This window comes from Notechis scutatus, chromosome 3 (genome assembly GCF_049901735.1).
Source record: "Notechis scutatus isolate UNSWTSFEM ecotype Mainland chromosome 3, rNotScu1.2, whole genome shotgun sequence".
Taxonomy (NCBI): domain Eukaryota; kingdom Metazoa; phylum Chordata; class Lepidosauria; order Squamata; family Elapidae; genus Notechis; species Notechis scutatus.
In genome coordinates this window covers 116,249,936-116,264,540 of record NC_142011.1, presented here as the reverse complement: position 1 = coordinate 116,264,540, position 14,605 = coordinate 116,249,936, and the positions used below count along the sequence as shown (strand labels likewise).

Sequence of the window (14,605 nt, the reverse complement as noted above, 5' to 3'; positions counted from 1 at the left end):
AGATCTAGTGCAAGCCTCAGTTCGAGAAAACAGAGGCCCAAACTAGTAGTGTGAGATCAATAGTGCAAGATCTTGCGCTACTGATCTTGTGTGATCTTGCACTACAGTACTGCACGAACTGCAGGGCATTGATACGTTTGCGCGGCTGAGGAGGATGCCTCGGGGGTTGAACAGTACTGCATGGACTGCAACAGGCAGGGGGAGTGAAAATGGGAAGCTGCTGCAGGCAATGGGCAGGAAACAGTGGGCATGGGCTTTCCATTTTGACCTCTCCCCACTGCTGTTGCCTCTGCATCTGTACTCCAGCCTAAAACTGAAAGGGCAGTTTGTTTGCCCCTGCCCCAACTGCCCCCCCACCGCACCGTCTGATCCCCCCCCAGGCACCTTTCTCAGCTGCGTACTAGTACAGATACTTAGCTGCCCCTCCCCTGCTTTGGCGCTCACCCTGGATTACCGTTCCCAGCCTTGTCTGGCCCATCACAGATGCCCCTCGACATGAGCGACTCTGAGCGGGCCAGATAGTTGGCCATACCCGTCCAGTCATGTGACCACCCCGCCACGCCCATCTGGCCCTTTAAGGGCAACCATAATGCTGATCCAGTCCTCAATGAAATTGAGTTTGACACCCGACATAAACTAAGAAGACAAAAAATTGTTGCAACATTAGGAAATGCTACTCACATTTGTATCCAATACCATGGAGCTATGGATCCCACTGTGGAGAAAGCCAACTAGTCATATACAATCTAATGATAGTTCACATGTACTTACACACTGATAGAACTCCCTGTAACGTCCCTTCGTCATGGCTGGGTTATCCCGCCTGTAGACTTTAGCAATTTGGTAACGCTTAATGTTGGTGATTTTGTTCATAGCCAAATAACGAGCAAATGGCACCTGGACCAAGAAGGCTAAGGAGAACCCTTGAAATCATAAGGCAACTCATCTTTCTTTCTGTGGCTAATCTTCTAGAACAGAGGGGGAATCTAAACATCTTTACAGGTAGTCCTCAATGTACAACCAATATGACCATTCAAAATTACAGGTATTTATGACAGTAGCACTGTCTACGGTGATCACCATTTGTAGCCTTCCCAGCTGGCTTCTGACAAGCAAAGTTAATGGAGAAAGCCAGGTTCATTTAATGCCTGCATGATTCACTTAACAACTATAGTTTAACAACTATAGCAAAATAGTCATAAAATGGGGCAAAAACAACAAATGCCTCACTTGGCAACATAAATTTTGGGCTCAGTTGTGGTCATAAGTTGAGAACTACCTGTACTGCTAAGTAACCTCTCTCAAGCAGAAACTATTAAAAATCCTAACAGGAAGATACCCTTCTCTGAGACTTTGAGTAATTCAAATACGCACCAAGGCATAATCATTATTATTTAAATTCCCATCAGTTTACAAATGATTTACAAATGATTTAAAACATGAAAAATAAGGCAGTAAAAATAGCAAGACAACAAGATAGAGATGGCAGAATAACAAAATGCAGGAAACCAAACAAAAACAAGCTGGGTTAAGTCTCCAAAAAGCCAGCTCATCATGCCCTCTGAAACACTAGCAGGAAAGGAAAAAATGCACCAGGAGATTAATGGGAAGTCGGGTCTAAAGTAAGAAACGTAACCCTATGAACCTTCCTCAATGTTTGGATATAACCCATATCTCACCAATACAAGAGAGGTATCTTGTTCTTAAGTACTGTGTTTCTCATATAATAAGGCCGGGTCTTATTTTTTTTTTGAGCCCCGAAGAAATGGCTAGGCTGTCTTTTCGGGGGGTGACTTAATTCCCCTCCCCTTGCATCTTCGGGCGGGCGGGCGGCAATGGCTTGGATGTTGACCTCGGCGTTGGTGGGGCACTTCGTTATCGGGGTCAACGCAGGCAGCACCATATCCGGGTGTGCAACAAAAGTACTTCCTAATGGCAAGCCCCCCCCCCCCCACCATTCTCCCCATTTCGCATGTTTTAATATAGGCCTTAATTTGGGGGGAGGGGCTTAATTTCGTTTCACGCCTATAAAACATGCTGGGACTTCCTATTGGGGGAGGCCGTACTGTTGGAGAAACAGGGTACCTGTATAGAGATGTGCCATTATGTTCCTCCTAAGCAGCTTGAAATATGGCATCAGGTAGCTACCATATTATTTAGCAAACCTCTTTGAAAAAAATCTAAGTCTTACCCTTGTGGAAGGCTTAAACATTTCTCTTAAAGAGCCCAGAAGAAAATATTATGATCCCTTCTCCTCCTTTTTGGTTTGTTTTTTTTCTCTGTTCTGAAACAAACTGCATAATGGATTTACTCTAACCAGAACTACAAATCTAGATTTTATTTTATTCCTGCTAACTTTATGTAGTTCAGCCAATATTTGGTTTGATCCAATTTAGAGATATGAAAATATGAAATTAATACCTACATTTACCTTCTGCAAAATACGGGTAACAACACATTCTTATGTTACCTACTCAAAAGTAAATTTCACTAAAGTTGTTTTCAATATTCCTCAATGGAACATGCTCTCATATAATTGGATGTATATCTGCCTACATGTAATTAAGCAACTTCATAGTTTTCTGTAAAAGCAGACTTGTGAAAATAATCCTCAAAAATTGAATACTTTAGCAATGGATCCCATGATATTTTGTAACTTCTGTGGCATCAAATTATCTGTGTACTTATATATTTCCCCTCTTTTCTTTATCTTCAGTTGAAAACTTATTAACCAACAAGTTAAGCTATCAAAATAATGCTTCCAGTCTATGGACTGAGCTTGAATAGTTCTGATCACAGAATATGGAATGTGAGTTCAAAATGCCTTCTTGCCATTTTATATTTAAATCAGGAATACCAGGATTTAGGATACAGTCAAATCATAGCGAAGCGATAGCAGCTCTCCTCCTTGGTCTTTCAGATCATAGATGAGCTTTGAGTCTTCTCCATATTTCCCTGTTAAGGTTTCCTAAAAAAGGAAAGAATAGGAAAGAAGACGGGAAAAAGAAATAAAAAGGGAGAGACATGAGCAACAGTAAAGCATGCTGTTACAAGAGACCAATAAAAGTTCTAGTCACAATGTGCATACAAAGGTCACAATTACTTGGGCAACTGAATAAAAATAATAACACTAAATAATTTATATTCCTTTCTTCTTCTACTTATATAATAGTAGCTTAAGCAAAACAAAAATCCACAAAACACAAACCAGTAAAATTAATAAAATTAATATAAAGGTCAAAATAATGAATAGCAGTGATATAAATAGGAAAGGAAGACCAGTGCAGGGAGGGTGTTACACCAGGTATAGAGACCAGATTTTACCTTTTTGCTTTATTTCGTTGTGCAGAACCTTTAAAGCGAATGCATGGCAGATTTAACTGAAATGATGTTTCAGAATCATGAGAGTACCAACTAAACAGGCATTTGTATAAGGCTTTTTTCTTGCATGTGTAGAAAAAGGGGTACTTTTAATGGACAATGAACACAAGGAGACACAGAAAACAATCAGGAAAATCTCATATGTGTTAGTGCTGCAACCAGACTTGACTAAAGCCTTGATGTTTGGTACCTTGTGTTACACAAATATTCTCCAATTCTGATAATATATGTAGAACTGTTCTCAGAGAAAGAAAATATCTATTACCAAGAAATTAAAGTTAAATAAAACAACAACAACAACACATCTAAGCCAAAGTTTTGCAGTCATATGGGCTGGTAAAGGTATTTCAGTCATAATGAAGAACCACAAGGGCAAATTTTCTCAGGCTGGGATGTGTTATGAATACCATGCACCAAGAAGGCTGTAGAAGGCAAAAGTTAATTTATAATCATTCAGGATTGGCAATAAAATTCAGGAACAGTAGTGAGATAATTCACACAATTGCTCTCAAAAATGTTAAGAAAAGGGAGAGATGGATGTATCCTCTTGTTTAGCCTCTACAATAATTCTATGGTAGAAACTTTAGAAAACCCAATTTTAATGTTTCCAAAACTGAAGAATATAATTGTCTCTTGTTGTATTGTCTTCTTTACTTCATCATGCTCTGTAGAGTTCAGTAATATGCAGGACAAGCTGGCCATCACATTCCAAAATCAAAACTTTTGGTACAGTATTTGACAAAAAAATTCCACTCTGAAACTATGGTCATTGAGAGAAAAGTATCAAACAATCAATAACTTCTAATATTTGAGATTAGTATTCTAAGGAGGAGTTCAGGCAGATTTTATTCTGCTAGTCATTGCCAGCTCTAGGGGGCGATGCTTATCTCCATTTCAAGGCACTGAGCCAGTGCTATCCAAAGACATTTCTGCAGTCATGTGGCCAACATGACATGATGGACTGCTGTTACCTTCCCACCGAAGTTGTAGCTATTTATCTACTTGGATTTGTATGCTTTTGAACTGCTACGTTGGTGAGAGCTGGGGCAAGGACGGGAATTCACCCCATTGTGTGGAGCTCAGGTCTCGAGCCTGGGCTGCCAGCTTTCCAGCCAGCAAGCCCAGCATCTTAAATGCTGCCCTTTCATTCCATAGGAATTTGGAAAACACGTTATGAATATATTAGCTAAACAGTGTTAAAATCTTCACTGATCACTGAAATATTCTTCTTTCCTAAAGGAAAATAGCAGGCAAAATTTATATGGCGTCCAAATGAAAATACATGCAAAGAAGAATGCCACAAATAGTGTTAACAATATTCCTGAGGTTCATTTTTGCTGCCTCTATATGTCTACCTAATCACTGAGACTGGAATGCTGAGAACTGAAGTGAGAATTGAAGTGAAGGTGGATGATGAATGAGCTACTGGCTTACTGTAAATGATGGAATTAGACAGGTCCTATAGCTCACAAAAGACAGTTACAGTCAGAGAACCACAAAAGAATCCGTTGGGATTTAGTATTGTTCCACATAAATTTCTCATAAGTTTCCTAAACCTAGAGGATTTTTTATCTAAGCATGAACATATAATTCATCATTTATACACCGTATAAATGTGATGCCTGGTGCATTATACATTGTCTCTGCAGGATATTTATATTTTGATGGAATCAGGCTGTAATAACATTTAATGATCAGAATATTGCTAGAAATAGTTACAAAAATATTTTTAAGAGGCTTAATTGTTGCTATATTTTTTGAAAATTAACTTCCTTTGGAGTTTTCAAATCTAGCCTTTAAAGAAAATGATTAGAAAGAAATATCTCCCAAACCTTATTTAGATTGGTCCCACTCCCACTTAGGAAAGTGTGGCTGGGCTGGGTCTATTCTACATAACAAAGATCTACCTCCATCAGGCAGAGCCTTTTAATTGCCCCTCATTGTACCACCCACCAAGTTTCAACCAAACTTAGCACCCAGACAACCTACAAAGCTAGCTATGACCTCTGACAGCAACCAATCAGGATACGCTTCCTGTGCCCCAGGAAGTTCAAAGCCAGAGAGGGTATAAAACCCAGGGACTCTCAGCATCTCTTCCCTTTTCTTCACCCAGGATCTCCAAGGCATGTGGTCCTGTTCATCAATAAACCTTTTTTCCAAGCAACTTCCATGAATCCAGTGTCTTTTTCCCCACCTGGAAGTGAACCCAGAAGGATATTTCTTCCAACAATGAAAAACAAAGTCCAGTTGCCTTTTGAAAAAAGCACCTTCGGGGCAACCATGACTTGGATGGCTTTAAGAAGCTCAGGACAGCAGGAAAAGGGGGCTGGCCCTGTCGAACCTCACATGCCCACCCCGGGGGTCAGGCTCAGAGAAAGCCGGAGTGCCCTTGCCAAAGATGCTCTTCAGCCGGTCAACCCACCCACCCCGTGTGCTTTTGCTGCACTTTCGTCAAGTACAGCCATTCGCTTGAGGAGGATCTCACCAATCATGTGTTCCCTCCCAGCCCCGCCATAGCCGGCCACGGGGTCACAAGAGGAGAAGGAGAGGGAGGAGGAGGATCGCTGGAGCCTTAGTGCAGGAGAGGAGAGGCACTGTCCTTGCCTTCGCGCCACATTTGTGCTCAAGGCAGCCCTTGCCTCCTGCCACTTCGGGCTCGAGCTGTAAGCCACGTTCTGTTGCTAGGGGCGAGTGAGGCAGGGTCACGTTGTGACTCTGCATCATAATGGACTCCAGCACCTCATCTCCCCCATTATGAAGCACACTAAAGTTCACTGCTGTGCAAGGTGCTGCAAGAGTTCCTCATGGCCTGCCCAATGCCTCATATCAGAATCAGAGGGGGTGGGGGGGAAGAGAGAGACAGAGATACAGAGAGGGAGAGAGAGAGGGAGAGAGAGAGAGAGACATAGAGAGAGACACAGAGATAGAGAGGGGGAAAGGGAGGGGGAGATAGGGGAGAAAAGATACACAGAGAGAGGTACAGAGAGGGGGAGAGGGGGAGAGTCGGAGAGAGGGAAAGGGGAAGAGGGAGTGAGAGATACAGAGAGAGGGGGAGATAGAGAAGGAGAGGGGAAGAGAAAGAGATACAGAGAGGGGAGAGAGGGAGACAGAGAGAGATACAGAAAGATACGGGCGAGATAGAGACGGAGGGGGGAGAGAGACAGATATAGAGATGGGGACAGAAGGAGCAGGGAGAGAGGGAGGGAGGGTGGGTGAGGGGAGAGAGAGTGGGGGGAGATGTCAAAAGGGTTTTGTGGCTCCCGGTGTTTTTTAACAACCAGTTCTCTGCCAGCTGGGTAGGCGTGGCTAGGGGATCATGTGACTGAGTGGGAGTGAGTGACATTGAGTTTGCCACACTCACCTAGGTTTTGTGGCTCCCAGTGTTTTCTTTTCTGTGGGAAATGGGTCCAAATGGCTCCTTGAGTGTTTAAGGTTGCAGACCCCTGGTATAGGAGATTTCCTCTCTAGAGAAACCTTATTAAGAACCCATCCTATGTCCTCAAATTACATTTAAATATAAATAAAATAATCAGCACTGCACCAGGGCTAAAACCTAAACATTAGAAAAAGCTAAGAAAAAAAACCACATAAAATTAACTATATGAAGTCAACTGACCCCACTTCTTTTCAATTACTCTATTAATGCAATGATAGATGTCTTCATGCAAGGAAGAGTTTCACATACTCATACTCATTGCCGACTAGATCTATATTGCTTTATGCAGATGATGCTGTCAAAGCATAGCAAACATCAGTGAGTCTTGGAAGAACCAGGGAGCACTAGTCGACTTCTGTAGGGAAAGTCATTACAGATTAACTATGTAAGAAGTCTTGTGATTTACATCCTTGCTCTCTTTCCATTTTCCCTTCTTTTTCTTTGTCTTTCCTCTTTCCCAATCTCCTTTCCCGTCCTTTACTGAATGCTCAAATGCAAAAGGGGAAACATTTCTCGATGCCTTGTGATCAAATGCCACTTTTGCTAATAGCTTGTTTTGCTGGCATGCTGCCAGTGAAAACGGAGCTCCTCCATTTTATGACTGCCACAGCTTCCTGTAGCAAACTGCCAGCCGCCACCGGGTTGTAGATCAGCACCTGGTTGGCCTGGGCTGGGCTGAGGCCAGTCCTTTGCTGTTTCCAGGGTAGCCCTGTGGGCCAGATCTACGTACCCCATGGGCCAGATCCGGCCTGGGGGTCTTGAGTTGGACACCCCTGAGCTAGTTGAAATCAATTTTAAATTATTGGAATCAATCCTCTGATGATCATGCACCTCACTCACACTTAGGGTACTCCTACTCTCCATAGTTACATTCTTTCTGCACATACTTTTCTCCCTCATCTCTCTCTATCTTTCCCAAGAAGCTTCTCTTCCTCTGCCTGTTGTCCTTCTCTCTTTAAGAAAAAATAATAATTAAGAACAGAGAGATTTGCTGAATACTGAGAAAGCTAACTATAGAACCAGTTCATGATGTAACATTCAGTGGAGGAATTATTTTCTTAAAATATGTTTAATTTTATTTCATTTTCCATCAGTTATTTGAAAGTCATAGATTTGAGGGTTATTCATTAACTAAGAAAGTATATCTCTGTTCTGAACTGGTACCATGCCTAACTTGTGTCATCTTACCTTTAATTCAAATACTGGAGTATCTATTGTTTCAGCTCCATGACGTTTGAAGCATTGGGTAATGATATTGAAGACTTTTTCTCTGATAGCCATCTGTTTGGGATTATAATCCCGAGTACCCTTGAAAGCAAAAATGAAACATCAGAAGAAAACCTCAGCAAGTTCCATCCTATTAAAAGTGTAGTACATTAAGAAAGTGTAGATGTACAGCCTGATACTGAGTTTATCAAAAGAAAACAATTCATAGTATATCTTTCCTATTTGGAGCTTTTAGTTTAGTTAAACTAGAAGAAATATGGGGACAACGCGTTGCAGATTTTGAAAATTATATAACTTTGATAAGGATGGGTGGAATTCTTCTCACTTTTTCTCATAACATACATAGTTTCTAGTAATCATCAGTTGTAGGGCAAACCAGATTATGATCTAATACATACCAATACTAGAAAGATGTGCATAGGAAGTATCAAACAATTGCACAGTATCTGCAAACATCTACACTCTTGTGAGACTGATTTCTCAGTCAATATAAATTGGACTGCAATCCAATTTATATTCTATGGATGGATTCTCTCAGAATAAGCTTGTTTAATAGAAAGTTATAAATATTAAATTTAAATATGACAATGAAAATGGTTGTAAAAGGTTGTAAAATCATTTATAAAAATTATTCATAACAAAACATTCATAAGATTAATAGAACTGTTAAATAATGCATTCTGCTGGATTCTAAAGTTTTGTTCCAGAGACTATTACATGACCACCATTTTATCAGATTAACTGGAATATAAAAAACTTGAAGTGCCAGATATTCATATAACAGACTATGATGACAATTTAAGAATTTTAAACTGCATTTCCGGTAGAAGTCTGGGGGCTTACTGGTAACATTTCACTTGGACTGCTAGAGATTCTCCAGAGTTTTATACTTTAGAATGTTTTCAAAGGCAGAAGAAACTTTCCTGGGAAAGGGGAAGTTCTGGAAATCAACCCTTCTGCTCCCTCAGATGCTCTTAGAAAACATATTGAAGAAGAACTGATCGGGTTAGTTTCTGATTGGAGGCTGGGCAATCAGAAACAACTTCACTGTGGAAGAACCAGCAGTTTTAAATAGCAATAAGCAATAGCATTTAGACTCGCATACTATTTCACAGTGCTTTGTAGCCCTCTCTAAGTGGCTTAGAGTCAGCATATTGCTTCTAACAATCTGGGTCCTCCGTATTACCCACCTCAGAAAGATGGAAGGTTGAGTCAACATTGAGCCTGGTGAGATTCAATCTGCCAAACTGCAGTCAGCCAGCAGTCAGCAGAAGTATCCTGCAGTACTGCATTCTAACTACTGTGCCATTGCGACTCTTTCATTAAAACTCTTTTATAAACAATTACTGAATATTGCCAATCCAATAGGTAGAGCATCTTTTGACAATATTCACATGTCTTTAGCATCACTTCCAGATCCATAGTTGTGAAGTGTCCATAGAACTGTACATCTTAGCAAAATATTTTTTTTATAATATTATATCATTTTGTATCTCCCTTAATGACTGTAGTAAAAATGATTGTAAAAATGGGTCCAGCCACATGATTTGCTTAATGATGGCACTGATTAGTGACCAAAATTCCAGTCCCAATTGTGATAATAATTCGAGGACTACCTGTACAACTTTGCTAAGTGTTTTGCTTACTGAACACTTTATTTGTGTTATTTGCAAAAGTACACAGATGCTCCAAAAAAGCATCTTTTTTTCAGCACAGGATATAATTTGGAGACAAATCTTTTCAGGGTTAGAGTTTAAAAGGGAGCTGGGCAAGTACTGCACCCAGAAATTTGTATACTAAAGATAAATTTCTTCATAAAAAAACGATAACAGAATAGAGCAGTAGACTCTAAAGCTGGGGCTTATGCAGAAGAAAATCTAGTACATGTGTGGCACAGAGATCATAACGAAGAATCATCAAATTCTTCCTTGATCCCAAAAAGTCTTTTTGGTAGCATAAAAATGAATACAGGTAGTCCTTGACTTATGACCACAATGAAACCAAAATTTCTGTTGCTAAGCAGGACAGTTGTTATGACTTCTTTTGCCACAGTTGTCAAATGAATCATTGCAGATAGGTAAATTGTGTGGTTATTAAGCAAATCTGAATGGTGATCATATGACTCTGAGACATACTGTCATAAATACATGTTAGTTGCCAAGTGTCCAAATTTTGATCATGTGACCATGGGGATGCTGCAACAATCATAAGTCACTTTTTTCAGCACTGTTGTAACTTTGATCAGGGATTAAACAAATGGATATAAGTCAAGGACTACCTGTAAATGTTAAACTGCAATGGAAAAAAGGAAAAGTTGAAAAGTTTACCTTAGGTGTCTTCAAAACAAATTTATGTTTGCCTTCTTCAGGATGCATTGCTGACTTCATCTCCAGCAACTTTGACACTTGCTTTGTGATCTGAAATATATTATTTTTAATCACTGTAAATTACATATACATTAATTGCTACAATGTACAATGCACAACATTTTTCTTTGTTGCTACATATTGGGATAAGCACCTGTCCCAAATAATCTTTTTCTATATTGTCTTACTGCACATTTAACTTTTATTTTCATGGCTCAACATAGCACTTCTTCCCTCTTTAAACTTCTAAAAAATTACTTAAATATGTAAGTCTAACCCCCCCCCCCCCAAGAAATTTCCTAGAAAGCTAGTATAATAGGAAACAACACTTATTTTTTTTAATCTAGGGTTGATTTAGAAGGAAATAGCCAGTATTACACAAGAAATGTGTAATGGCTCTGCACTACATCCTACAACCCCTTGAATCTCCAAATACCTACGCAAGGGTCCTCTTTGTAGACTTCAGTTCAGCATTCAAAACCATCATTCCAGACATTCTTCTAACTAAATTAAACTAGCTAGAGGTACCCGAACACACTTGTAAGTGGATCATAAGCTTCCTAACAGACAGGAAGCAGCAGGTGAAGCTAGGCAGAATCACATCTGATACCTGTACAATTAGCACAGGGCTCCCCCAAGGCTGTGTGCTTCTCCACTTCTCTTCTCCCTATATACCAATGACTGCATCTCAAACGATCCATATATTAAAATACTGAAGTTTGCAGATGACACAAAAGTCATTGGTCTCATTTGAGACAATGATGAATCCATATACAGACAGGAGGTTGTACAACTTGCCTCGTGGTGTAACTGGAACAATCTGGAATTGAACACACTCAAAACCGTAGAAATGGTGATAGACTTTAGAAGAAACCCTCCCATACTACCACCTCTTACAATACTAGACAACACATTATCAACAGTAGAGACCTTCAAATTTCTAAGTTCTATTATATCACATGACCTAAAATGGACATCAAAAACGTCATAAAAAAAAAAGCCAACTCAGAAAGTTCAAACTACCCAAGGAGCTGCTGATACAGTTCTACAGAGGAATTATTGAGTCTGTCATCTGCACCTTTATAACTGTCTAGTTTGGTTCTGCAACCCAACAGGACATAGACTTCATAGGATAATTAGGACTGCAGAAAAAACAATTACTACCAACCTGCCTTCAATTGAGGACCTGTATACTGCACAAGTCAAAAAGAGGGCTGTGAAAATATTTACAGACCCCTCACATCCCAGACATAAACTGTTTCAAGCCTCAAAATGATGCTTATAGAGCACTGCACACCAGAACAACTAGACACAAGGACAGTTTTTCCCCGAACGCCATCACTCTGCTAAACAAATAATCCCCCCAACACTGTCCAACTATTTACAAAGTCTGCACTACTATTACTATTAATCTTCTCATCACTCCTTATCACCCATCTCCATGGCCAGCCTTATTCTCTAAGTACAGGAACTAAGCCTTCAACCATGATCCTCCCCCTCCCCAGCCAACCAGCCCCACCTGCCTGGTTAGTCGGCCGGCACAAAGCCTCAATATTCTTCTCCTCCTCATCTTCCCTGCTCAAGTGGATAACTGGCTCGCCTAACTCAACAAAAATTAGCTACTGGTTCTGCCGAATTGGTGCAAACCAGCTGAATCCCAGCACCACCTATACCATTTCAGACAAGCGACTGTCCAGTCTCTTCTTAAAAACTTCCAACTCCTGACAGCAAGTTGTTCCACTGTTTAATTGTCCTCACTGTATAAAGTTTCTCCTTAGTTCCAGGTTGCCTTTCTCTCCTTGATTAGTTTCCATCCATTATTTCTCCTGCCTACAAGTGCTTTTGGTAAATAAATTGACCCCTCCTCTTTGTGACAGCCTCTCAAATACTGAAATACTGCTATCAAATCCCCCTAGACCTTTTTTTCTCTAGACTAGCCAAATCCAAATCCTGAAACTGTTCATGTTTTAGTTTCCAGGCCTTTGATCATCTTAGTTGCTCTTCTTTGTACTTTTCCCCTCCAAAGTCTCAATATCCTTTTTATAATGTGATCAAATCTGGATGCAGTATTCCAGGTGTGGCCTTACTAAGGCTTTATAAAGCGGTACCAATACTTCACGTGACTCATCTACCTTCCCACATGGTCCGTGGTTTTACAAATTATTTGCCGGTGCATTGTGTGCTCTCAATATACTATGTAAAACCAATGCAGAAACTCCCAAACAGCATGGCTCTGACCCGGTAGAAATTATGAAAGCTGTCTCACCAGCCCCATCTATGCCTTAGACGGGGTGATCTGTGACACCGTATGTTATGGACATAGAGCAAGCACAAGTCACTTGGAGCGCCTCTCTCCTGCACTTTATGAAAATTACGGACCTCCGAAATCTGGAATATGGAAAAAAGAATTGTCTATGCAGTAGCCGTGTCCATCCTCTTTCTTACCTCTTCCGAGCTAGCTTTCTCCTGCTTGAGGCGCCGCACCATATCTGCCTGCTTCCTCAGCGCCTCTTCCTCAGCCATGACGACGACACAACTTGCCGACGGTAAAAATAAAAATTAAAAAAGGGAGAAAGGAAAGAGCCGCCAGTCACCCTCCTCACCCGCAGTCTGAATTTATTCTTCTCCCCCTACGCATGCGTACTGCTTTGTATTGAGGCAGCTAAATCTGCCCACAGTGCCTAAGTCAGTGTGCTGCGGGGGTGAGATTGGACGAGCAGGAGCCGAATGATGCAAGAGAAGCGAGCGAAGAGAGGAAGTGACGTTACTGCGCTTGATTCCCTTTCGTTCTCGGGGTGTTTCCGTTTTTCTCCCGGTAGAAGCCTTCGCCTTAAAGTTGTTAACCTCTGCTCAGAAATAAGCTCCTTTGAAGCCAGGAAGCCATACGTTTAGGACTCGGTTAATCTTAAAACACATTTATAGAAAAAAAGTGCAGTATTTGCACATTTCCGTAAGTCATTTAATCACAATGAAGGTACATAACACTCTGCCATAATATAGTTTATTGGCTTTAGATTAGTGTGTTGTGTTATCTCATGCAGTTGCGATTATTTCAGGCAAACAAGGCTTAGTGTAATCTATGAATCCAGAAGGGCCGTTTGGTGAGCAATTACTTGTCTGGTGTCAGAACTTCATATGAAACCACCATAAGCTAGGGGTAAGGAGGATTGCCCAAAGGCAGAAGTGGGCTGCAGCAGCCCCCAAAGTATCCCAAACTAGCATCAATTGATTTAAAACATCCATTTTACTTTTTTGTAACTTCAGAACAAAAATTCCAAAATAATTTGGTTTGTCTTAACCTTACTACATTAGTACCTTATCTACTACATTAAGAGGAAATATATAAGATGCAGATTTTTTAAAAGTTACTTTAATACAATTCTAAATATCTTGGTTCTCTTGTGAAGGTGTGAGGGGCCTGGCCCTGCAGTGCCTCCTTGGGGCACTGCAGTTGAAGGCTTTGTTCAGCCTTCGAACAGTAAGGCTGCCGCACACAAGTGAGCAGCTCATCTGGGCCACGGATAGCGTTGGTTCCTGCGCCTGGCTGATTCCATGGCCAGCCTTATTCTCTAAGTGCAGGAACTAAGCCTTCAACCATGATCCCCCCCCCCCCCAGCCAACCAGCCCCACCTGCCTGGTTAGTCGGCCAGCACAAAGCCTCAATATTCTTCTCATCATCATCTTCCCTGCTCAAGTGGATAACTGGCTCGCCTAACTCAACAAAAATTAGCTACTGGTTCTGCCGAATTGGTGCAAACCAGCTGAATCCCAGCACCACCTATACCATTTCAGACAAGCGACTGTCCAGTCTCTTCTTAAAAACTTCCAACTCCTGACAGCAAGTTGTTCCACTGTTTAATTGTGCTCACTGTATAAAGTTTCTCCTTAGTTCCAGGTTGCCTTTCTCTCCTTGATTAGTTTCCATCCATTATTTCTCCTGCCTACAAGTGCTTTGGTAAATAAATTGACCCCCTCCTCTTTGTGACAGCCTCTCAAATACTGAAATACTGCTATCAAATCCCCCTAGACCTTTTTTTCTCTAGACTAGCCAAATCCAAATCCTGAAACTGTTCATGTTTTAGTCTCCAGGCCTTTGATCATCTTAGTTGCTCTTCTTTGTACTCCCCCCACCTAAAGTCTCAATATCCTTTTTATAATGTGGTGATCAAATCTGGATGCAGTATTCCAGGTGTGG

The 14,605-nt window shown here is 40.9% G+C and overlaps 1 protein-coding gene across 1 annotated transcript in view; it reads right to left on the bottom strand.

Moving 5' to 3' along the window:
- HARS1 (histidyl-tRNA synthetase 1) overlaps positions 1–13,138 on the bottom strand; it is a 39,683-nt gene extending 26,545 nt beyond the window's left edge. The window contains exons 1-5 of the mRNA XM_026672600.2: positions 12,856–13,138; positions 10,372–10,461; positions 8,006–8,125; positions 2,873–2,968; positions 772–897 (exon numbers count right to left, since the gene is read on the bottom strand). Of these exons, the coding sequence (XP_026528385.2) occupies positions 772–897; positions 2,873–2,968; positions 8,006–8,125; positions 10,372–10,461; positions 12,856–12,933 (510 nt within the window). The 5' untranslated portion in view covers positions 12,934–13,138. The remainder of the gene's footprint in view (positions 1–771; positions 898–2,872; positions 2,969–8,005; positions 8,126–10,371; positions 10,462–12,855) is intronic.
- Positions 13,139–14,605: the final 1,467 nt, after the last annotated feature.